General features: G+C 45.5%; 1 protein-coding gene across 1 annotated transcript; it reads right to left on the minus strand.

The window, feature by feature from the left end:
- Nucleotides 1–18,290: 18,290 nt before the first annotated feature.
- Nucleotides 18,291–25,465, minus strand: smim13 (small integral membrane protein 13). The gene is made up of 2 exons (XM_034200753.1): nt 24,893–25,465; nt 18,291–19,449 (listed from the first exon to the last, which is right to left on the minus strand). Exons 1-2 carry the CDS (start codon nt 24,966–24,968, stop codon nt 19,259–19,261), a joined length of 267 nt encoding a protein of 88 aa, XP_034056644.1. The 5' UTR covers nt 24,969–25,465; the 3' UTR covers nt 18,291–19,258.
- Nucleotides 25,466–25,698: the final 233 nt, after the last annotated feature.

The raw sequence follows: 25,698 nt of genomic DNA on the forward strand, positions 1-25,698 counted from the left end.
AGCAGGTCACTTTGCATTAGGTAAAATACAGCAGGCAGACATAACAGGAAGAATATGTACATTTTAATCCAATCAAATAGGACATTGTCACACCATTCAAATGTATCCATGTACATTACAACCAATAACAAAGCTTAGATGTGTTTATTTGTTACGTTGTTTACGTTATGTGTTACGTTGTTCAGTGTGTGTCAGCCGTTAACCTAGATAGATAAACTTGCAAACATGTCAAAAGAACCGGCGCATAAGAAAACAAAATACAGTCAAACTAAGCTGAAATTCAACAACTTGAATGTCACATCGCTGACATCCACAACTCCGGAGCCTGGTCCTTCAACCATAGAACCAGCGCAGCCAGATGAACCCCAGCAGCAGCTCTGCGGCCGCAGAGGCTGTCAAAACCGCCGCCGCCGGCATCGTTGAACCGAAACAGGCTGGTTCCGACTGCATGGAGGTTTGTTGTCGGGACATTGAGACGGGCCAATAAAAGCTTATTTGGGCAAAGAGAAGGTACTTCAATGCAGAATGGTACAAAAACAGAGAGTGGTTAATTATTTGCAAAACCACTAAACGAGCCTTCTGTGAAATATGCAGATGTGCTGCTGTCAAACGGCTTGTAACTTTCTCCAAATGTGGAGATGACAGCTTTGTAAATACCGAGTTAATAACTGGAACTTTTCACAGAGCTTACTTCAGTCAAACACCAGTCAACATTCAGCTTGTCAAACAAGAGCGTATAGCAGGAAAAAAGAAGAGATGGAATGAGCAACTGCGCTGTCATATGTGGGCTGGTCTGTATAGTTTCATGTACAGGAAAGGAGTGAGCAGAGGGTTGAGTTGTCCATTCTTGTTCTGTTTTCTCTGACTATCTTCCTCCTGAAGACCCTCTCAGACTTTCATTTGCTCGCGCTACTAAAGAGACACGTTACCATGGAAACCAAACAATGGTGTAGCTGTATTGAAGTCCGAGTGGAAACAGTAACATTTGGTGCGTTATGTTAGAATGAAACAAATCAGATTTAGTCAGAAATCGGGAGAAATGCGGGATAAATATGACCCCGGGAGGAAAACGGGAGTCTCCCGCGAAAATCGTGAGGGTTGGCAAGTAGGCTATGTCACATACACACGCACTTTTTGCCCCCCCCACTTCTGAAATGAATCCGGCGCCGCTGCCCGGGAGGCAGGAGCAGTCTCCCCGGGAGGAAGGAGCCGTGGACAGAGGAGAGGCCAGATAGGGTCCCGGAGCGCGCCACCCATGATGGGTCGATGCAAGCATGGGCGACGTCCAAACTTGTCGAGGCGAGACGGGGTCCAGAAGCGCGCCACCCAGGCGCCGATGAAAACGTGAGTGGCGTCTGGAACCGCCGTCGAGGTGGTGAAAAGGTGAGTGTCCAGACGAGGTTAACCGGCTGGTCGAACCTCCTCTCCGGCACCGGAAAAAAATTGTTAACAGTCAGATGTTAACGGACGAATGTCGACAGCCGTTACCAGCTAGCCATTAGCCGCTAGCTGGCAGCCAACGGTAGCTGCTAGCCGTCGTTAGCCAACGTGGTTAGGCGCTAGTCGTCGTCAGCTAGCGCAGCCGAGAGGTGCAGCCGCACGCCCCGAAGAAACAACCCCACGAGGTAGCAATCGGGTTCATCCCTACCCAGCAGGTCGTGCATCATCCCCCTGTTGGTTGGAAGGCCGATGCGGGAATGGCGAGCAACGTCCCCAGCCATTCTGAGGGGCGCGCACCGAGCCTCAGTCCGCGTGCCGGTGGCAGCCACGGACGACTCCAAAAAATCCCCGGCATTTCGAGAAGAAAACTTGCGTTTCTTTTGCCGTGTTTGGGTCCGTCCCAGAAACTTCTCGAGACGTTGTCAGGGTCACCAGTGTAGTGCCGAGAGATAGGGAGTCAGAGGCGGTGCAATGAAGGCGCAAGAGCCGGCTCTTTTAAGTGAAGGACGGGAGCCGGCTCGCGCCCGCGAACGAGCCAGTTTTTTTTTTTTGCGGAGGGATCTAGATCGGCATAAAGGCACATTATGCAATGTGCACATTATCCCGCTTATTACATGGCCACATTCTCAACAAATTAACGACATGACTCCCAATATTAATTGAAATGCTTTTATGGATTTAGAAAATTATTTTATTGCTTTATTGAGTTGTATGTATTTAAATTGACATGCATCCGCTAAGAAAAATAGTCCGTTGTTACTGTTTGAACTAACGTAGCAACGGCAGGAACTGCTTCGAGAGTGTTTTTGAGGAGCTTTTTGATTACAGATTTGAAAACATCGTTGCTTGCTTTAAAAGTAGCACAATTCATTATGTCAAACTTTGGAAAGTATCTAGATATCCCTGCCCTAATGCCAAAGTAACTGGCAACTGAATATGTGTCGCCGTTTGATGTCTATGTCTGGACCGCTGCGTAAAAAGGAGGGTTTCTGCCCCATTACTTCTCTTCTTACTTCAATAAGAATAAAACACGGAGGAGGGAGATCTCTTATTCTCCCCCTCTTCTGACAGCCCAGCAGCTGATCTCAAAGCACGCTGCCCTCTCCTGCAGGGGGGCGTGGTCAGCTGCAGCTCACAGAATCATATATATACTTTATATAGATATGGCCCTACAATATATTGTTCAAATATAGCATGATAGGTCCACTTTAAGTAATACAAGACAGAATGATGATGATGATCTCCGCGCTACAGCTGCTCCGTGCATGCATGCAGGTGACATGTAGGATTAGAGACGGTTGGATGCTGCTGTTTTGAGCATTGCAATATATTTATTTTCACTATGTTATATATTTATGATTATCCTTAGGCTCAGCAAAGATTTGATGTCAGCTGTTGCTGTCTTTTTTTCTATAGCTAATAGTTACTGAAATAGAGCCCTGCTGTTTTGTCAGGGCCTTTTCTTTAAATATAATTTTAAAATGTCGATACAGTAGCCCCTTTTTTAAAATAGTTTTTATAGGTGTTTGAAGAAACACACTCCTCAATGTCAGTTTCGGTACTTTAATGACAAGGATGACGACACCCTGAAACAGAGCAATGCCGCAGGATAAGCTGACAACGTACAACTACATACATGCATGTCATGACCAATACACATATATTCAATTACATAGAGTAAAGACACACCAAACAATAGTGGAAACAGTCTTACATGAGTGAGTGGATGAACGTCTCAACTCGAGGCGGAGTGAATGAACAACATGTGAACTAAAATGGCCGCTCGGCACTTCCGGGTCAAAGCACGGCATATCTGGACAGCGACAGCAGTGACGCTGCCCTCTAGTGGCCGGCGATAAACTCTTCATCCCCCCCGACCGGAAAACTATGGGCCGGAATAGATTAACGGTCTAAATCCAGCTGCCGGACTCGGGCTCGTAACGTGCAGGCGGCCTCCTCACGCGGTCTGGCCGAGTAGGCTGGGGCAGCGTCGGCGGCGACTGCGGCACCGGTGCGCCCAGGAAGGCACCCGTAGGAACGGTGAGGTCAGAGGACGCCTCACCGGCAGGTGCCGGTGGGGAAGCGCCCATAGCCGAGTCGCGGGGTCCAACAGCCGGCCGCTGAGCAATCCCCTGGGGCGTCGCCCAGCCCGAGTGGATAGGTGGGGGCTGACGGCCCAGAGCAGCGGGCGGCGGCAACGGCGCAGCCGGCTGCTCACGGGCGCAGGGTGTGGCCGGCGTATAGGCACGGAGGAAACGCCGGTTGCGCAGTGTCAAACGTCCCGAACCGTCAACCCTGACCCGATACTGGTCGTGGCCCGTCGACTCCACCACGACCCCTGACCTGTCCCATTTGTGGGGGCTCGGGCCTTGCTGGTTCTGGAGGAATACCCTTTCGCCGAGTGCCAATGGGCGGAGCGGTCTTGAGTGAGTCCCCAGAGATTCGGTGGTACGGGACATACGGGTCCGAAGGGCGTCCTCCTTCGCCGCCCATTCCTCGCGCCATAGCAGGCGGATGTGCGGGTTCGAGAACTTCTCGAGGCGGTTCACGAAGGAGAGCGAGCCACGAAGGGGGCGGCCGAAGATGATCTGCGCTGGCGAGAGGTTGCAGTCGGGGTCAGGCGTGTTTCGCAACTGCAGCATAGCACGCAGGAAGCGGTCCTGATCAAGGCCGCCCGACGGGCCGGTGTTGGATATCAGGAGGCGCTTAGCGGTCTTAACCGCAACTTCCGCCCTCCCATTCGACTGCGGAAAGCTAACGGACGACACACGGTGTTTGACGTGCCATAAGCGGAGGAAGTCCTCAGTGTGGCTCGCCTTGAATTCCGGACCACTGTCGCTCGAGAGCTCCTCCGGTACGCCGAAGGTGGCGAAGAACGAACGGAGGTGTTGGACCAGGCCAGCTAAGCCCGCCAGGGCAGTACCCGCCGTAGAGCTCAGGACCTCTACCCAGCCCGAGAGACGGTCCCCGACAACTAGGTAGTGGCGGCCCCCATAGTCGAAGAAGTCAGCAAACACCGCCTCGAATGGCGTGGACGGGGGTGAGGACGGCAGGGGGGGTGTAGCCGCCTGTGACGGAGCATTGCGGTTGCAGTCTGCACACCCGTCCCTGGTGGCCTGAATGTCCCCGGACATCCCGGGCCAGTAAACTATGGCTCGGGCATGCTGCCCCATCGCTGAGGTCCCCTGGTGAGCGGCATGGAGATGCCGAAGGACTCTCCCACGGAGGGATGGGGGGATCACGACGCGGTCCCGATAGAGCAGGACGCCGTGCGTAGACGGACTCACAGACCGATGACAGACTCGCCAGGGCAGGGTCATTTACGTCAATCCCACCCTCCTGCTCGAGGAGTTGGAGGAGGTGGCCGAGGCATCCGTCAGCCGCTGTCTCCCGTGCGAGGAGGGGCCAAGAGACGGCTCCGAGCTCCCGTGCGTCGTCGCGGATGGAGGCCATGAGTGCTGACTCCACGGCGTCAAGCCCGCTCGGAAGCCCCAATGAGAGGCCGTTCGCTGAGCCTGAGGGGGAAGGATGCCTCGACGTGGCATCAGCGGCATAGTTGCTCTTGCCAGGCAGATGCACAATGTCAAAGCGCCATGGGAGGGTGCGCTGCTTGAGTCTAAACAGACGCGAGTTTGTTATCTCATCCAGCGTACGGTCGCTAAAGATCTTCACCAACGGCTTATGGTCGGTGACCACGACGAGGTTGTCGGACCCCTGCGTGAAGTACCGCGTCTGTTCCAGACCCCAGGCCACAGCTAGGGCCTCTCCCTCGACGGCCGCATAGCGTTGCTCCGCAGGGGACAGGAAACGCCAACCCGCGAGGGTGATCCTCCATCCACCTGGACAGCAGTCCGGTATGCCCGAGGCACAGTGACAATGTTGCTGGACCAGGAAGTAGCCAATGCCACGCATGGACCAGTCAGGGCGGAGGCAGGTACGCTTCTGCATGTCGTAGATCTCCACGCCCTCGCGGATGGCCTCCATTATGGCTTGCTTGGACGCCTGGAAGGCCTCCTCCAGAACGGGGGACCATAGGAACACACAGCGTGGGCTGAGGAACGGCTTAAATGGAGCCATCGTGTCACGCAACTGGGCGTAGTTGGCCACCTGGTTGACAAGGCCGAACCAACTCCTGATGTCCGTCGTGGAGCCAGGGGTGGGGAAGTCCCGGATGGCGTCCAAGTATTTCGGGAGCGGTTCGATGGTAGATTCCGACACCCTGAAGCCAGCGAAATTGACGCACCTCTCCGCGAACTGAAACTTGTCTGAGTTCAACACGATTCCCGACCGGCCGACACGCGTCAGGAAGTCGATGGTCCTCCACCAGTGTTGCTCCAGGTCGGTGTCATAGTGGATGGTGTCATCCACGCAACGTTCCTTGCGTTCATAGTCCGAGAGGACGGCATCAAACAGACGGTTGTAGCCATCCCCTGATGACAGGAAGCCCTGTGGTGCCCTGGTGTAGCGCCAACGGCCGAAGGGTGTGATGAAGGTAGTTAGGTGGCGATCCGACTCACGCAGGGGGACACTGTGGTAGCCGTTCCAGGCGTCCGTGACGGTCTTCCAGATGCCCTTCGGGACGCGGCGTGCAAGGTGGAACGGGGACTCAGTGGCGAAGGTCTCACGTTGGCAGAACATGTTAAGGGGGGAGAGGTCCACGGTCCTGCGTGGGGAACCGTCGTGCTTCCGAGTGACTACCATACGATGGCACCACGTCACTGGCTCGCCGTATGGCACACGTTCAATGACCCAAAGGGCTTCGTCCCGCAGGAGGTCATCGTGGACCCTCCGCTGCCAGTGTAGAGGCACTGTAGCCGCGGTGTGACATGCCCTAGGCGTAGCTGCGGGGTCCACGTGCATCTCGATAGGTGGCCCCTCCATGCATGGTAGTGCTCGATGGGGGCAAGTATTGAACGTCGACGAGGCATATCTCCCGAGTAGCCAATCTTTCATCCTGTTATTGTTCTCTGGCTTACAAGGGAACGGCAGTGCTACGGGGCGCGCCGGGGAGACCGTGCGCTGAGGACATGTGCACTGGGCGTCCCGGGGGTCACCTGGCCCCACGCAGCCGCCGTTGGCTGACCTCGTCGCATTGACGGACAAAGGCTGGTCTGGCGTGTCAGCCGTGTCAGGGCTACGCCTGTCCTTGTGCCCCCCTGCAACGTCGTCCGATGGGAAGTTCACGGGCAAGAGGCCGAGGTTGAGCAACGACTCGTAGGAGAGGTACATGGCCCGGACCGAGCTGCTCACATATACCATGGAACGGCAGGATGTGACACGCCCCCCGCTGCAGGTTGTCGAGAGCCTAGCGAAGAACGCTCCCTCGATGGTTATGGGGGAGCGGTTGGCGGCCGACAGGCTGAGGCTGACAGGTCGCAGGTCGTCCCGCGAGAAACCGCAGGCCAGGAACTCCTCCAGCGACCAAAGGTCCGACTGCGTGCCAGTGTCCGCGACGGCGGATATCCGAGCTCCATCGGCCGAGCCCCGGTTGCCAGTGCCATCCCTCAGCCCGACTGGCATGTCCATCGAGATGGTGATTAATGCTCGGGGGTGGTCTCTCAGCCTGGCCCGTCTCCATTCGCCCTTGGAGAAGATGTGGTGCTCGAGTCTGATAGGTGCTTGCCTGTTGACACATCCGTGCGACGTAGGGGCGCGGCGTCGGCGATGGCTCCTGTGACGTCGGCCAGGGCGGGCCCCAGCTTGCACCGATGAGACCTGGGAGACCGGCTCCGACCCCATGGCGGCCTGGTGACTGTCGGACGACGGCTGTTGACGCCTCTGTCGTCGGCGGGCCCTGTAGCAGCCGATGCACACCTGGTGAGGCTTAGGATTCCACCCGCGAGGCCCCTCCGTGAAGACGTTAAAGACACTCTTACATTCCGGGCACGAGGCACGTTTAGCCCCGTCCGCAGGGCTCGGGGCGGGGCTCGTCTGTGGAGTCGTCTTCAGGCGTCGGAATGACGACATGGCTGATAGGGAGGACGACAGGAGAGCGTTACGGGCCATCTCTCTGTTCTCGACGAGTGCAATTACGTCATTAACTGGCTTAACCAGGATGTCAGGTGTCCCCAGCGACTCGCGGCGTATGTCCGAGTCATAAATGCCATTGAGCAGAACATCACGGATGATGTGGTCGGTATAGTCCACGTCCTTACCACACTCGCATACCGCATTATATGCGCATGTCTCTGCTTTACCCCGCACTCTGGCAGCGAATGCACAGAATGTCTCATCGCGTTCCTGGCGGAACTGAAGTAGCTCGGTGCGCAGGACGCATGTAGCGACTGGGATGACAGCTAGGGAACGCATGACGGTGATTAGGTCTGGCAAGGGTCCGGAAGCGGCGTCGGGGGCGGCTTTCAACAGGCTGTCTCCAAGTACAGGCCCAGCGCATTGAAAAAGCTGGAAGGGGGCCTGGGCATCCCCTATGCCTGAGCCGGCGCGGAATACGTCCCAACGGCGGATGAACACGTTCCATTCCTCTATCGACACGCCCACATCAACTTTGGGCCGATCGAGTCTCGGGCCGTGAGGGGCTGGGGCCTGGGCTGGCGCGGCCATGACAGGCGCTGCGTGCTGGTGGCTAAATCCATGAATTGTCAATATAATAATGACGAGTGCTTCAGACAAGTCTTCGGATTCGAACTCGCAGCCGGGGACGGGGCATCCAACAATGACCATGGTGTCGTCATGAAGAAACACACTCCTCAATGTCAGTTTCGGTACTTTAATGACAAGGATGACGACACCCTGAAACAGAGCAATGCCGCAGGATAAGCTGACAACGTACTACATACATGCATGTCATGACCAATACACATATATTCAATTACATAGAGTAAAGACACACCAAACAATAGTGGAAACAGTCTTACATGAGTGAGTGGATGAACGTCTCAACTCGAGGCGGAGTGAATGAACAACATGTGAACTAAAATGGCCGCTCGGCACTTCCGGGTCAAAGCACGGCATATCCGGACAGCGACAGCAGTGACGCTGCCCTCTAGTGGCCGGCAATAAACTCTTCAGTGTTGCTATCTGTTTTGTGTAGCGTGGTTCGACAAGCAAGTCAGTGCATTCATTGGGTGGTATCAGAGAGTTACACGGGTCTGTAAATGCAATGAAAACATTTGGCCACAGCAAATCATTTATATTAAACATGTCATTTTTACTTTTGAATACTTCAGTACAAAGGATGTATTGAATAAGTGATATATGTGTGTACACATATAAATCATTAGTCAAAACAGGGCTACATTTTGATTTAATTAAAAGGTATAATATGTGGTAAACTGAAGAGCCGTTTGGGAGCCGAAAGAGCCGGCTCTTCTTGGTGAGCCGAGCCAAATGATCCGGCTCACCAAGAAGAGCCGGAATTCCCATCACTAGCGAGAAGCCAGGAGGGCACACAATATATATAGACAACACATAACATGTCTGTGTGGGAACAATACCCCCAACTGTAGTTCCATGTGTGAATTATGTAACCCAGTGTATTAATGAGTGGTCACTACAAAGTAACCTTTCATCATTCATCAAGAATTAACATTAATAGGACGTTATATTGATAACGTACTCACTAAACTTACAATTCATTTAACTTATTTTCTTCCAAAAGTTAATTATCCAAAGCCTCTGAACACCCCCTCTATTTACATGTAATGGTTTGGTCCTGCCTCCAAACGCGATGCATCACCCCCGGCACTTTCTAGCAGAGAGTGAAAGCATGTTAGGAGCAAGGATGCTAGTACTTACGTGTGAACCATGTCTCAACGACTAACAAAGTCAGGCTTTCAAAAGAGAAAAGAAAGGAGAGAAAGACAAGAGAGAGGGACTAAAGGGTGACAGTAGGCCTATGTCACCCAGTTTTTCAAAGAAAAGGTGGGTGTGGTCTATGAGTGGTGGAAATGTGTCTGTTAGCTAAGCGTAGTCCATTGTAAATAATAATTTGTATGTTTTTTATTTACTAAGCTGACATTAAGTACTGTTAATATCTATACAGGTTTTTAATTTCACTCCTATTTTAGCTGACATTTAGTAAATGCAGGTACATCTCTCTCCAAGTGAGGTTCTTACCCTCATTACCTCCGCCCGCCCTACCACCTGTCATCTGGACCCTATCCCTTCAAACCTCCTTCAGACTATCGCTCCTGATATTCTACCGTTTCTCACCCATTTCATCAACACTTCTCTAACTTCTGGTCACTTTCCAAACAGTCTCAAGGAGGCAAGAGTAAACCCTCTCCTAAAGAAACCCACTCTCAACCCGTCTGATGTTATAAACTACAGGCCTGTCTCTCTCCTCCCGTTCCTGTCTAAATCACTTGAACGCGCTGTCTTTAAACAACTCTCCTGTTATCTCAATCAGAACAACCTTCTGGATCCGCACCAGTCTGGTTTCAAGGCAGGTCACTCCACAGAAACTGCTCTCATTGCTGTCACGGAGGAACTGCACACTGCCAAAACTGCATCCCTCTCCTCTGTCATCATCCTGTTGGACCTGTCTGCTGCATTCGACACGGTGAATCATCAGATCCTCCTTCGCACTCTCCAAAAACTTGGAGTTTCAGGCTCTGCACTTTCCCTCCTCACCTCATACCTGAAAGACCGTACCTACAGGGTGACTTGGAGAGGGTCTGAGTCCGACCCTTGTCAATTAACTACGGGGGTCCCTCAGGGCTCTGTTCTTGGTCCCCTCCTCTTCTCCTTGTACACAAACTCGCTCGGATCAGTCATTAGCCCGCATGGTTTTTCTTACCACTGCTACGCTGACGACACCCAATTAATTCTGTCCTTTCCCCGCTCAGAGACCCAGGTCGTCGCACGCATCTCTGCTTGTCTAGCTGACATCTCTCAGTGGATGTCTGCTCACCACCTCAAGCTCAACCTTGACAAGACTGAGCTGCTCTTCCTCCCGGGAAAAGATTGTCCAACTCTTGACCTGACAATCAACATCGGCACCTCAGTTGTTTCCCCGACTCAGACTGCAAGGAATCTGGGTGTGACCCTAGATAACAACCTGTCCTTCACTGCAAACATCGCTGCTACAACCCGCTGCTGCAGATACACGCTTTACAACATCAGGAAGATACGTCCCCAGCTGACTCAGAAAGCGACTCAGGTTCTGGTCCAGGCTCTCGTCATCTCACGCCTAGACTACTGCAACTCCCTCCTGGCTGGTCTACCTGCATGTGCCATCCGACCTCTGCAGCTCATCCAGAATGCAGCGGCTCGTCTGGTTTTCAACCTTCCTAAATTCTCCCACACAACTCCGCTCCTCCGCTCCCTTCACTGACTTCCGGTAACTGCTAGAATCCACTTCAAGACACTGGTACTTGCTTACCGTGCTGCGAATGGATCTGGCCCTTCCTACATCCAGGACATGGTTAAACCGTACACCCCAGCGCGTGCACTACGCTCTGCATCAGCCAAACGACTCGTTGCGCCCTCGCTGCGAGGGGGACCCAAGTTCCCATCGGCGAAAACACGTGGGTTTGCTATCCTGGCTCCAAGATGGTGGAATGAGCTCCCCATTGACATCAGGACGGCAGATAGCTTGCACATCTTCCGGCGCAAACTGAAAACTCATCTCTTTCGACTCCACTTCGAGCGTTAGAACGATTAACGAAGCACTTTTATACTAATAAAGGACTGGATTACCTAAAGCCAGTTGAGTAGCACTTGAAATGTTTGGCTCTATGAAACCTGATATACTTATATGATTCTGTTTTCTTCAAGGTTGTGTCTTCCTGGTCGAATGTACTTATTGTAAGTCGCTTTGGACAAAAGCGTCAGCTAAATGCAATGTAATGTAATGTAATGTAATGTAATTTTTAGCAGCTATTCATACTAAATCAGTTGTCCCTCCCCCTGGTGCCAGGACCAACAGATCCATCTCTAGACTTAGCAGCCCCTGTCCCCCCATAAGTGTTATATTTTCACAGCTCAGTGTCAGTAAATATTGTGAAGTTAGTATTGGACTACAAGATAGATGCAAGCCTATACAGGTAGAGTTATTTAAAGCATAAATGAGTCGGTTGGGTTCTGGAGGTGTGGGTACAGCAATTGTGCTTGGTTGGCATGGCCTGGGCCTGGTGGTGGTGGTGGGGCCCAATGTGATATATTTTCATGGGGCCCAAAATCCCTGGCGTGTATGGCCAGAGGGCAGGACCTATAACACATTTACTACCCAATAGCATTGTGAGGCTGAACAAAAGGACCTTTTGACTATGTAAATGTAGTCTTTTAAAAAAACAAAACATTTACTGAGTTTTTTAGGATAGCTTCAAGTAATGTTGTAAAATTACAACCGGGGGCCTTACAGGGTTAAAGGCTATTGTTTATTGTTATTTACTTTAAGATGTTTATTCTTAACCTATCATTTAATTTAAAAACTCTTATTTAAATGATGTGTGTGTGTCTCTGTATTCCTGATGATACACTGAGAGAATGAGCTCATAGTGCTGCTGATCATCATAAGCTAAACAGTCTGTATATTGCATTACATTTGTATAATGTAAGCTTCGTTGATACTTTGCCGGGAATACGAAAAAAATAGTTAGATATACTGAATATTATTTGATCTATTCCACCACTTAATCCCAAATAATGTAGAGGTGTGTTGTAGGTGCCTTAAATAACCCCTTATTTTCTAGTGAGATGTATTTTTATGTTCATATAATAGTGATTTCAATGCCACCCAAAAATGATCACTGGTTCCACCCTGGCCACCCCACTGAAAATGTCCTGGCCCCGCCACTGGATGTGCCTCTGCCAAATAATTATTCACGTTGCTTAAGAACATTAGATATGACACATGGAGAATAATGAGGTATGTTCCATGGACGGTGGGAAACATGTTTTTTCCAGATTTACCCGATCAGCTGCAAAGCATTTTCTCTGGTTCAAAGTGAAGTGAATTGATCACATGTTCAGACACTGCCTCTTGGGAACATTTAAGTTTGAGGCCTGATGTGTGTGTACAGTAACTAGCTATAGGATATAACTCCATTCAGCCTTTGTGGTCACCTGCCCCTCTTTTATTATAAGCCGAGTGAAATATAGTCTCTGCCTGTGGAGAAAAGCTGCTTTATAGATAGATGGAGGAGTAAAGAGATGACTGCAGTGAGGCTTCAGCTCCCAATCACAAAATCTCATTAAAAATCCTTCGGGCTCACAAAAGGCTGGCACTTACAAGCAACCCAACTGCTTTTATTATTTACTGCATCCCACTCTGAGCTCTCCGGGGAGATGAGGAAGAAAGGAATTTGCGATGACTTTAGAAAGGGTTCCCATTTAACAAACTGCACACAGACACGGTAAATCAGGAGATGTCAGGCCCATTTTTACAAGGCTGTTTTTGACATTCCCTGCCAACAGAGGAGAAACTACAGAAGCAGTGAAGTTTGGAACAGTTTTAAAGCTGGCTTACTGTATGGCAAAGATTTCATTCAGTTAGAGTGCACCTTAAACATGAATAATCTGCAAAAGGCCTTAAACATGGACTTGGAGGCCATTGATCAAAAGCCTTGTGTCCTATCTTCTTTTAATTGATTGTTCATGCTTTAAACTAAACTCTGACCTGTTTTTCTATGTCTATACTTAATATAGCTATCTACTCCCTCTGTCGGAAACCAGAGCCCAGTCTGCTCTGATTGGTTAGCGTTAGCCTATTATTAGCTAATTATAAGCACTAGTTTTGTAGTTGAGGATGTTTCCTTGATGATCTTTTTGAGAATATACATAGAAACTTGTATGATATTTAGGTTGATATTTCATCAAAAGATCATGTGACATGTGCTTTTTTTACTACATTTGTTTAGCTTTACTAATTTCTTCGCAAATATAGACTAAACTAATAAAGTACCATATACTGTATTAGGATTAGCTAGCAAGCAGTACAATTAACCCCACCTTTACCAGGTGCAACAGCATTTAGTCAATAATTGTAATCCAGATATCTAATCCTTTTTTGTTCATCCTGCATCATGGATACTTTTACTTTCTTTAGGCCTACTTAAAATATATTTTGACTCCGAGAGATTAGTATTCGCAGGACATTTACTTCCAAAAGGGAAGTAAATGTAGAAGATCTGAATCGATCTTCCACCACAGCATGAGGACATGGCTCTGAAGTGAGAAAAACAGCTTTTAGCTGATTAATGCTTCGACCTGTGGATGGATTGAATCCATGAGTTATTTTAGTCCCGGCAGCTGTAATAGATGCACTCAGACTAGGAGAACACTCAGTCCCTCTGCTCCTGTGTGTCTTCTGTCACCAGGGGACGGCGTGCCAAACATCTCATAAATTAGTGTCTTTGCTTTGCCACAATTCAACAACTACGTCAGGTGCTGCAGAGACAGAGCTAAAGCTGCATTATGCTGAATCCCCTGAGCAGCTGTCTCCACCGCGCTCCCCGATGAGATACCGTCTAGTCAGGACGAGAAACAGCTAACAGGTGTTGGGACTGCTGAGATGGAAATGTAGCAGTGACATAAAGCAGGGGAACAGTCAGCTGCTCACCTGTCTGCCAGTGAACAAACAGGGAGAGGTCATGGAGGAGATAATGTGTAGTATCGGCAGCCGACAGCAGGAGCAGAGCTGGACTGTTTACACAGAGGAGAGAGTTGGAGGAGAGAGGATGTCATTTCCTTGGTTCACCACAATCATTTCCTGTAAAGTATTTGCAGGCTCTGAAATTACAGCTTCGTAGCTCAGCCTGTTTTTTTCTGAAAAGCTGCCCCAGCTGCAGGCAGAAAAGTTCTGTGAGGGAGAGGGGCATCATTAGGATGAATAAAAGTACCAGTGAAGGTTCGCCTCAAAGTCAATTTACTGCAAGGGCGGCTTCTTAATGTCCTGCATGTGTTTCCAGGAGACGATGGATGCAGGGGATGCTCAACTTCTGAGTCATACCACAGTGAAACGCCTCAGAGCAGGCAGTCATGGATGAAGTATAACACTACAGTGCATACATACTGTTAAGAGCCATGCATTCAGAATTACTCAATTAGAAATCATACAAATATCACCATACAAATCAGTGGTGGAATGTACATTTACTCAACTACTGTGCCTAACTATAATTTGTAGGTAGGCTACTTTTAGTTGAAATATTCCAGTTTCTTTATATGTCCAATTCACTACAATACAGAGGCATATATTTTAATTCACACATTTATTTGACAATGTTGGTTTATAATACAAAATATGAATAATCTGATAAAAATCATGATATATGCTATATGTATTCCAAAGGTGAAGTGTTTTTTGAATGCTCAAACTTTATGCACATTTGAAATGCTTTACTTGTATTTGTATCAGGATTTCTACACTGGTATTTCCACTTTTACTTAAAGAGGCCCTACAGTATTAGGCTTTTGGGGGTTTCCCCTTCAATCTAGTGTTATAGGTTTATGTGCATGTAAAGGGTCTGAAATCCCAAAATGTCTCTCCCACACATCCCCCCCCTGCCTCAAACGCCTCCATTGTAGTCCTTTGTTCACTTCGTAACATAATGACATCACTATGTAACACGCGCGCTTCTATTGGCTAGACACATTGTGCGTGATAGGCTAAAGGGCGGGACATTTCTAAGCAGTTGACAAATCACAACAGAGTCAGCCAGCTAACCAATCAGAGCAGACTGGGCTCTGGTTTCAGACAGAGGGTAAAAAGAGGTGCTGCAGCACAGGCAGTACGAAAAAAATAAAGAGCTTTTTGAACATGAAAGTGTGTCCAAGAGGAACAAAATACAAATATGAGCCTAAAAATGAGCATGATAGGGCCCTTTATAAAGACCTGAGTACTTCATGGAACTCATTATGAAGATTGGCCTGTATCTGAATGAAGTATTATGGATTAGATGTATGCATATATATTAATGCGTTCATTTAAATGTTGCAGCTGGTAAACAAAATTAAGCAATATATAAGGTGCAGGTTATTTAATAATACATCTTAAATCCTTTTTGATCTATCTACAGATGTCAGATAACGTTAATAGAGTTAATAGTACAATAATTCCCTCTGAAATGTAACAGAAATTGCATACACGCAAACTTAATAAAGTAAATTTAGCTACTTCCCATCACCTCCTTTTTTAGTTCCTCAACCTAAATATAAAGTTAAGCCTGCAGATAGAGGATAAGTTGGTTGTTGCAGCCTTGGGTAAAATAATAATTTGAGTTTTGAAGGAGCTGACTGAGAAAAACACAAGCTCTGGGGAAAATCAATACATTTGAACTTTTAAAGAGTGCCAGTTTTGACAATGTAAGTCAATGGAATCCTTTGGGCCTCACTGTGCTGCATGTTTGCCGCCACAATAATTGCATCCCTGCGTTGTATTATGCTCAAGCACTTTAGGAATACTAATGACCCCCGGGGCTGAAATGGATTAAGCTTAGTCAAAGACTAAAATGCTCTTTTAAAGCTCAAATGATATTATGCATATAGTAGATGAATTCACTGCATTCACTCCAGGGGCAGTCATTAATGGTAATCCAGCCACAGCTTAAAGGGTGCAGAGACAACAAGAAGAGGAGAAGGTGCTTGATATGTTTTATCATTCATTTCTGTCTTCAAAACTAAGAAAGGTCAAATTAACTGTTTATTTAAATCTAGTTTTAAGTTTGAAACCATCCTCAAACAAGTGTGAAAGTGATGGATTTTATTCTCTATGTAGATGGATTTTATCTCACAAATAGCAACTAAATACATGTAACACAGCAATGTATTTAAATTACCAAATTAATGAAAAATGCCATTAAATTAAAGTCATTAACTCCAAGGGGTTTAAGCCAGATATATTATTTTCACTTTATTTAGAATAAAAATATATATGTTGATTATCTTTATTTGGCACTGGTGATGTGAGGGTTAAACTGCCTGGTTTAGATGTATGTCTTTCGGGATTGTATAGCTTTATTGCCCAATTTACACATTTGTGAGATACGTTTTTAAAGTAACACGTCTCATTATATCACTTAATTTGTAACATATTAGATTTAGTAAGTAACCTTTCCAACACTGCCAATAGTGAATCGACTGTATTATGTCGCATGCTGCTCATAAGTGTTCCCCTTTAGGCTGTGACAGTTTGTCTGTTTTCTATCTGTGCCACACTGCCATCTGCTGGCAGGACAGCTGAACATACTGCTGGAGCTGGGAGACGGTGGGAGAGCTGTAGCTCAAATGAAAGTCCTCCAGGATAATACAGATTTGTATTTTATTTTTACAAAAGTGGTCCAAGTCTGCCTGGAGAACAATGTCTTAAAAAAAAAACGTTTCAACTTTTAAAATCCGTATTTTCCCAAAAAGTTATTCCTTATACTTTACACTTAAAATTATTACAAAGACCCTTGATCTGAAAAATGTGTTTTGTGTTCCTTCTGATTGGAACAAGTTACCTGTAAATATCCCTCTTTGGTTTAGTATTTTTGTTAAACATATTGTGTCTTTTATTTTTCAATATTGTTTCTTGATTTTTGCTTGCTTTTCTTTTACTTTGTTATGCAAATTCCATCTAATACGAAAACCTGGTGAAAACCTAACCAATGACAAATTATTCAGACCATCTCAAATTGATTGATTTCATTAGACTGCACCTTTGGCACAGATTACATTCTCTTATATGATGAAATACAAGTTTTGCTCACCTGGATCTGGAGATTGTTCTGCCAATCTTCTGTGCGGATCCTCTTGAGCTCAGTCAGGTTGGATGGGGCTCGCCAAAGGCCGGACATTTTCAAATCTGCACAGCAATCTTTAGCTTAGCTGGGTTCACGTTATGGCGACTTGTCCCTTAGTCATGATGAGCCGTGCCTGATATCCTCCTGACAAGTTGCTTGGAAAGGAGGCCAAACAATCCAATCTCACCTCTTAGCAAAATCATCTTCAAATTAAAAGATTCCTTAAATGGATTATTTCAAACTCCAAGAATGCTTTCATTAGTCTCTAGCTGAGGATTTGTCAGTGATGGTTATCCTTCTGTAATTGATCCCCAGTCTAGACAAGCAGTCATCTCAAGGAAGATTCCTTATAACTAAGAATATCTTAGTTGTTACAAAGGCTGCTGTTCTTTTTGGGACCTTCCCCAGAGCTCTGCCTCCACAAAATGAAGCCTCTGAGCGTAACAGGCAGTTGGTTTGAGGCCTTTATATAAACAGGGTGGTTGGCTGCTAAGGAAAGGTGCTTCAATTCTTCCTATCTGACCTCGCTCGTCATAGGGTACATAGGACCCTCCTTTACCAAAGGAAAGGGGATAATGGTATATCACAAATTGTAAGGTGCATAGAAGAAAAAAAACATTAGCATATATATAGCTAACTAGCTAGATTCTCTGAGCAATTGTCGTTTTCCATCAAATGATTGGACCGCAAATCATGTTTCCACATTTTTCTATTTGTGGTAATGAGTCCAGATTCATGAAGGGAGAAACTACATATTATATAATGCTAACATTAAGCTAACTATTTATTTTGTCTTTGATTAATCTGCCGATAATATTCTCGATTTATCGAATGATCATTTGGTCTCTTAATGTGAGGAAATAGTGAATAATACCCACCCAAGTTCATCAAGTCAAAAGGGCTGTCTTGTTTTGTCAGTACTAAACAAAGAGATGTTTAATTTAATGTAATATTAAACAGAGAGAAACAGACAACCCTTCTTACTTTTTCTGATGAAAAAATAACCTTCATGATTGATCAGGTATTAATATAGCTGGAGGATTACATTTTTGTTCAACTTAATCGTCATCTTTCTACAGTTAGAAGTCATTTGTATGTTTACAGACTATATAAAAAAAAAGGTACCATAAATCAAATGTCCATACAAACAGTCCAACACACAGGTCAGTGCTCATGGTATTATTTATTTGAAGCTACTGCTCCACTGAAGAAGAAAATGAATCACTGCTGATCAAAAGGTGCAAGAGTTACATGAGTTGAACCTGGAGGGAGAATATCACACAGATATTGGTCAGCTCTGATTTCTAATGGATTCAAACCGGTCAGCTATACAAAAAGGAGGTCATGTGACGAACAGTGGATGCCATCTAAACGGGCACATGTGCAGCCGAGGCACGGGGAACAGGAGAGGAAGCCTCGCTGCTCCGACTGATAAAGTAACAACGTTGATTCTCAACACTTAGATTGCCTTCAAACCTTCTCCTGACTCTTCACGTATAAATCTATTTATTTTTAAAGAACGAGGAGTTGCACGGTCACATTTTACACAACAAGTTATTTGATATCTTCATCTTGGAGGCGTTGGGCCTTATCTACTGACAGTTTCTATGTGTGTCCATTAAACGCAGAGTACACTGTGCAAGAAACAACAAAACACCAGCAGACACATTCCTCTCATTGCACTTCATCAAAGAAAAGAAAATCGTCAGTTGTACAAATCACTCTCGGGTTATCTTCAGTTGTTGAAATGATGCAGACAAGCTCATTTTTAACCGCCTACTTTTTTCAAAGTAAGACTTTTTTTTCTAAGACAAGATTAAAACATGTAGATTAAAATGAGCACATCTCTTTGTGTCCTCTGATACTTCACATGGGTGGCAGGAAGCAGCGTGGCCGTCACTATTGCAGGATAAGAGGAGGAGCGTGAGGTGAGCCCCAGAACATAATGACCCAGAATGAACACGCAGAAATGGACAGTAATGGCTTTTCCCTTTGAAACCAGGAGATATGCCTGGTCAGTTTAAAGTGTCTTGGTGGAGAGGAGGGCTGAATGTCCACGCCTCTGACGATCACACATGGCGGTTCAGAGCGACGGGTGGTGAGTGAGGGAAACAGTGGCAGTGTGAAGGATCTTATGAAGTGTTTTCTGTGAAGGCGACTCTTTGGCGTGCGCTCCGGGGTCGACTCCTCGTCGGGGCGCTGGCTGTCCGCTCGCTCTTGGGTTCGGACGGCTGCGTTTCCGCCTGCGGGCTGCTGGCGTCTCCCAGAAGCTCGCGCAGGAACTTGAACTTGGACAGGAAGAGCTGCCAGACTACATACCAACCTGAGGGGCAAACAGACAGGGGGAGAGGATGTTTACTGGCATATAAAGGCAGTCTTAAAACCACAGGTGAACCTCATGTAGTAACATTACACTGAGTCACAGTGGAAAGTATACACAAAGAAATGTACACAGACTTTGCCAATAAAGCCGATTCTGATTAGAATATTTGGTAGCACTTTACAATAAGACTACCCTTATAAAAGGGTTTACGAATAGTTTGCAATTCATTTATTAATTAGGTTGTGAACACTTTATAAATGATTAATAAGCTTGTATAAGACATGAGATAAACAGGGCAACTGTGACCAGTTGCTTGCCAAATAGAGAGCCCACATGTACTGTACTGCTAAGCCTTATATTGGCTACCTAGCTTACTTCGTCTTCTTCATCAGCCAGCATCCTTGGTGTCTGTTGCTCACTGAGTTGATTCTCGCTAAGTAGCCAATATAAGGCTTAGTCATCTTACCAGATAGTGAGCCTGTGTTGATGTATGACAACTATGTTAGAACTGGTTTATAAATGGTTCTTAATAATTAATTAAGTGTTTACAACCTAATTATAATCCCTTTATGAACCCTTTATAAGGGTAGTCTTATTGTAAAGTGGTACAGAATATTTTTAACCCAATCCAAAAAAAAGATGGCGGCCAGAAATGACGTCTCTTCCAAGATGTGTACAACATGAACCAACCATATTGTAGGGCCATACCTATATAAAGTATATAAATATAGTTTTTTTTTCAAAATACCAAACAGATCCTGCATTTTAGCCATGCCTCATTTCGCTCCATTTGCTCTTTCCAGCCGTTTTTACAGGGGGCTGATTCTGTGAGCTGCAACTGACCACGCCCCCTTGCAGGAGAGGGGAGTTGGCAGTTACTTTGGCATTAGGGCAGGGATATCTAGATACTTTCCAAGGTTTGACATAATGAATTGTGCTACTTTTAAAGCAAGCAACGATGTTTTCAAATCTGTATTAAAAAAGCTCCTCAAAAACGCTATCGAAGCAGTTCCTGCCGTTGCTACGTTAGTTCAAACAGTAATAACGGACTATTTTACTTAGCGGATGCATGTAAATTTAAATCAATACATACAACTATTTTTTAAATCAATCAAATAATTTTCTAATTCCATAAAAGCATTTCAATTAATATTGGGAGTCATGTCGTTACTTTGTTGAGAATGTGGCCATGTAATAAGCGGGATAATGATAATAACATAACAGGATAATAACACCTTCATGCCGATCTAGATCCCTCCGCTTCGCGTCGGGCTCCTGATCAGCCGGTCGGTGTTCTTTTCCCCATAATGACCGCGTTGCTGCGCATTATCCCTTACATATGATTATATAGAGTCATTATTCATTTGTTTTAAAGTAGGAGGCGCAAATGCTTGCCTCGGGGAGGGAGAAAAAGAGCCACAGCGGAGAATAAACAGAAGGGCAACCATGGCAACCATGCAAGGGAAGTCTTCTTCGCTGCTTTTGTGGCAGACTACAGCAACACTTATGGCACGTTTCCACTGCAGGCCTCGCTCGGCCTCGCTCGGTTTGGTTAGGCCTTATTAGGCCCGGCTCACTTTAATGCTGCGCTTCCATTACAGTTTAGGAACTGGGGTAGTTACTATAGTAACGCAGTGTAGGCGGAGCCGTGACGTCATCTTCAATGAGAGCCCCAGAAAAACAACACAGCCGTTAGCTCTTAGCACTCAGAGCTCACATCTCTTCATATCTGTTCAGAAACTTGACAAAAGTTAAACAAGTACAAACCACAGACTGCCTGTGTCATGGCGAATACAGTCGCTGGTTTATTTATGTCTGTATAGGCCGTTGTTGTGAGTGTGGACGGTCGGAGCATATATAACGTTAGCTTAGCCAAGCTCCATTTAGAAAACACGCATTTTAAAAGGTTTTTCGCCTGCCGTCTGTCTGCAGACTTGTCAAAGCATTAATTCATGGTTTTTACTAACCGGTATCAGTATGTTGTTACTTCGGCATCATTTTGAAACGTGTATTACAATTAAATCACGGTCAAATAAGTTCATCTTGTTGTAGTTGTAGCCCCCTTGCCAGTGATTCTCTCTCTAGTTTAGCATACTCAGCCCGACTCAGCCTGGTTGTTCCTGGCCCTAGAACCAAGATTTGATGGGGCCAGAAAAACTGTGAATTAGGACTCGCTAGCCGGTACTAGGCCAAGTGGAAACGCAACCAAAAACGGGCCCCGCACGGCTCGGCACGCTTAAAGCGAGCTACCCGCTGCAGTGGAAACGCGCCATTACAGGCCTGGCATATGTACTACAACGTCTCCAGCGCTTTCGAGCAGCAATGGCCGGCCGTGGCCCAACCTCTCATTCCCCTGATAGGTGGAGAATTGACCAATAGCCGTAGTGCCACTTTACTGACGTTAGTAAAGTGTTCAAATCTGGATCAGTCTGTATCAGATCTGTTGCAGCCCCTTTTTTAGAGATTTGGGTATTGAGGAAAATAGAGAGGGTTGTGTTTTCTGACACTTGGTGAGTTCCCTGACACACCGGGAACACATATTCATGTGTAAAAGACGTACAAAAGTGCATTTTGCATGATAGGTCCCCTTTAAGTACTAAACAAAAAAAAATGTCTTTCTTTAAAGTTCTTCTCAGATCCATGTTTTAAATACAACTGAATTATAATATTATAGTTTTAAACAAAGCAAAGAAGTGGTTGAATTTGGCTCCGACTCAGGGCTCAAGTGGCGAGCCGTGACTTTTATACCTAGGCCCTCTGACGCCCCCTTCCCTCGAAAAAAAAAGAAGAGATATTACGTCTCAATGTAGACTTCAGCGGAATATCAAAACAGTGGTCCGGGGTGCAAAACGCATCAATGACAGTGACCCTCTACCACACAAAACAACATCATTTATATAAACACCTATCATGACAGGGCACCCACAGCCAAGTAACAATTACAAATGAATTAAGTCGGCACGGCGGCCCGCATTGAAAATGACTTAGGCCTACCTTTGATGATCAAATCACTGAAACACAAAGTCCATCCTCCTGTCCTTTTGGATGAAGCACTTGCGGGTCATTCAGCTGATCCTTTGCCACTCCAGTTTATCATTGTAACTACTCAGTTAATAATTTCGCAACGATGTCATCACTATCACTGAACGAACTTATGCTAATCATAAATCTATCGATCATAAATCTATCGTTTAGATTTATGATTCAAAAATAATAAAAGTAGGATAGACATGTGGATATTATCCGGCTGAACACAACGTGCATTTATCTAACAGGTTCGTTTTCCACAGACCTTATTTCGAGCTATTTTCCAAAATCCTATGGAGAAATCCCGTTGCTTTCTGTCGAGGGAATCCGAGCGAAGCTTACTTCCGGGTTTTAGGACGCGTCACTGCACCACTTGCATAGACCATTATACATCCTACATACTTATTATACAGCCATGCATAGACCTCACAGCGGGCGGATCTTGTCATAAAGTCCGCGAAAATAAAGCCCGCCCATTTAGAGGGAAGATATGATTGGTCAATTGTACTGTCATTTGACATTACTCTCTCGTTGAGTTACTATAGCAGGGCCCTCTGTGAATGTAGAGAGGGACCAACCGGGACCAACAAGCCCTCCCGTCTTCACAGTAACTCGCAGAGACGGCATTTAACCCTTCACATTCCAACAGAAACTGAACAGGCAGATTCGAAGGATTTATTTCTTTGGAAATATTATTTTAAATACAATTACATCAAGTTATTTTGGTAAAATTAATGAAAAATGTAACAACAAAAAAATATTTTAATTTTTTTTTTTTTTTAAATGTTTTTTTTTTAATGTTTTCAAATATTATTTTTTATAGAATATCTTAGGCCCTCACAGAGGGCCTAGAGGGCCCTGACGGCTCGCCACTGCTCAACAAGCTTTGGCAAAGCCTTAATGTAGCCTCGCTAGCCTGTACATAATGTTCAGCTAGAGCGCTTTATGGTGTTCATATTGTAGCCATTTTGAGTATTAAATGTGTTAAACGGTTGATAAAGTCTCTATATTGAAGGATAAAAGTTCAGTGCCAGCCAACTTGCACTAGTTGTATTTGTTTACTTGAGTAGTGTCAGTGGAGTGAAGCAAGGTTTATTAAGTTGCACTTTTTATTCTGAACCTAAGTTTGGAGGTCAATCATAAAAGAAGTATTGAAATGTGCATTTTCAAACAGTTATTTTGTTGCAAGTTGTTATGTGGTACGCAAAGTTTGTACAATAAAATGGTTTACATATTGCAGTTGTTCCATGCATTCTGATCCCTTCACCACACAAGACTCATAAGGGCCACCACTGATCATTTGTTTTGTGTGGGGCCAAAACATATACATGTAAATAGATTTCCAATCATTGAAAAATAAATGAATACTGTGATATAACGTGATAATTTAGAAAACAAACAAGATACGTTTTGTTTGTCACGAGTTGTTTGTCATACTGCACAGCCCTAGCTCCAACATATTAAAACATCAATAATAATAACAATATCAACAAATTATATTTAACAAACACCGACAGGGCCATCCTGCATAAAATCTATTTTTACTTGATTGATAATACTTCTGTAGTTACACTTAAGTACTATTTTAAATGTATTAAAATTACTCATATTTATATTTTAATTGTGTCGTGTTGGTACTTTACTCGAGTAGATCATTTGTATACTTATTCTACCATGGCAAAGGATTATTTGGGGACTCTGGAAATACTTTCAAAACTATTGTTCGTTTTTTTTAAATATGGCAGGGTGTTTTGATCTTTCAAGAAAACAGCTGCTTAGCCCTGGATCTGTAGTTACAGTATATATTAAGAGACATAAACTGATCAGGTGGTGGAAGAGGAGGAGATAGAAAAACAGACTCTGCTGGAGGCCAGCAGGGTTATGTTGTGAATTCAGCTCTGCTCGAGATAAAAATAGAAACGCCGTACTGAAATCGAAACGTGCCAGACATGTAATACACCCTGACCTGTCATACAAGACAACTTAACAGAAATAGTTAGACATTAGGGCAGAATGTTCCAATATTCCTTACGGAGATCAGCCAATATGTAATCCGCTCATGCAGCCTCTTATTGGGGCAGCTTGTCTATGTTACCCGTCTTATAACACATTAACGATATAATATCTCACAGTAGCAGGACGGATATCTACCATTCAAGCTGCATTTTAAAAAGCTCCACCTCCTTTTATCCGTGTTTCATTTGAACTAAGAAGCCCCAACAACAATACCTTACCATGTGTATATCAAGAACATGATAGGACCCTAACTCATATATCCTTATGAGTTAACAGTTTTGTGCCCTCACGATCTATCAAAAACAAAGCTGTTTTGTTACAGATAAATAAGGTACAGTATGGCTCAGAAAGTTAGCTTGTTATGTAAGTAACTGATCGAGGTTATTTCCTTTAAACTCACCAAACAGCATGAAGAGCAGCGCACACACCAGTGTGGCCACAATGACCAGCAGTGTGAGCCCGACACTCTGCCACATTTTAGCGGACACTGGGCAACAACACCAGCATAAGGAGGATTCTGCCTGCGGTGTGTTTTCTGCCCCACACCGCACACTAAAACACGCAGCTAGCTAGCTCTGTTAGCCGCCTGGCAGCAGAGTTAGTTAGCTGTGGAGAAAAACAAACAGCACATCGCACAGCAGCTTGTAGCGCCTGTCTGGCTAGCTAGTTAGCTAGCTGGTTGTCAAACGGAGCCACTTTAGTTTAAATAACAGATTTTAGCATTAGCTAACGTTAGCTGGTCACAGCAGGATTGAGTCCTTCTTCTGTGTGCTACATCACTGCAACGTGTGTTGTTATTATCACAGACAGAGACAGTGCAGCAGCTACAGTAACTTGGCTAAGAAGACAACAAAATAAGCGTCATGATATTGATTCACACTGCGCATGTGCAAGATCTATTTGACTTCTGGGTAGTGAAGTTCTTCTTCTTCTTCTTCTTCTTCTTCTTCTTCTTCTTCTTCTTCTTCTTCTTCTTCTTCTTCTTCTTCTTCTTCTTCTTCTTCTTCTTCTTCTTCTTCTTCTTTTTCTTCTTCTTCTTCTTCTTCTTCTTCTTCAAGAACCTTTTTTTTAATTAATCTTGAACCAGAGTAAAATGAGAGGTCAAATTATTTATTTGGTAAAAAAACTAGAAAGAACATTTCACAAGAAAAACCACAGCTCAGCTATTTAAAATAATAATTGTATACTATTAGAAAAGCACACTTT

Source organism: Gymnodraco acuticeps, unplaced genomic scaffold (genome assembly GCF_902827175.1).
Source record: "Gymnodraco acuticeps unplaced genomic scaffold, fGymAcu1.1, whole genome shotgun sequence".
NCBI classification, from domain to species: domain Eukaryota; kingdom Metazoa; phylum Chordata; class Actinopteri; order Perciformes; family Bathydraconidae; genus Gymnodraco; species Gymnodraco acuticeps.

Excerpts from the sequence above, each read along its gene's own strand:
- smim13 (XM_034200753.1), bottom strand. The coding sequence starts at position 24,968 with ATGTGGCAGAGTGTCGGGCTCACACTGCTGGTCATTGTGGCCACACTG. Across the intron at positions 19,450-24,892 it reads GCTGCTCTTCATGCTGTTTG|GTTGGTATGTAGTCTGGCAG; the intron begins GTGAGTTTAAAG and ends TTTGCCCCTCAG.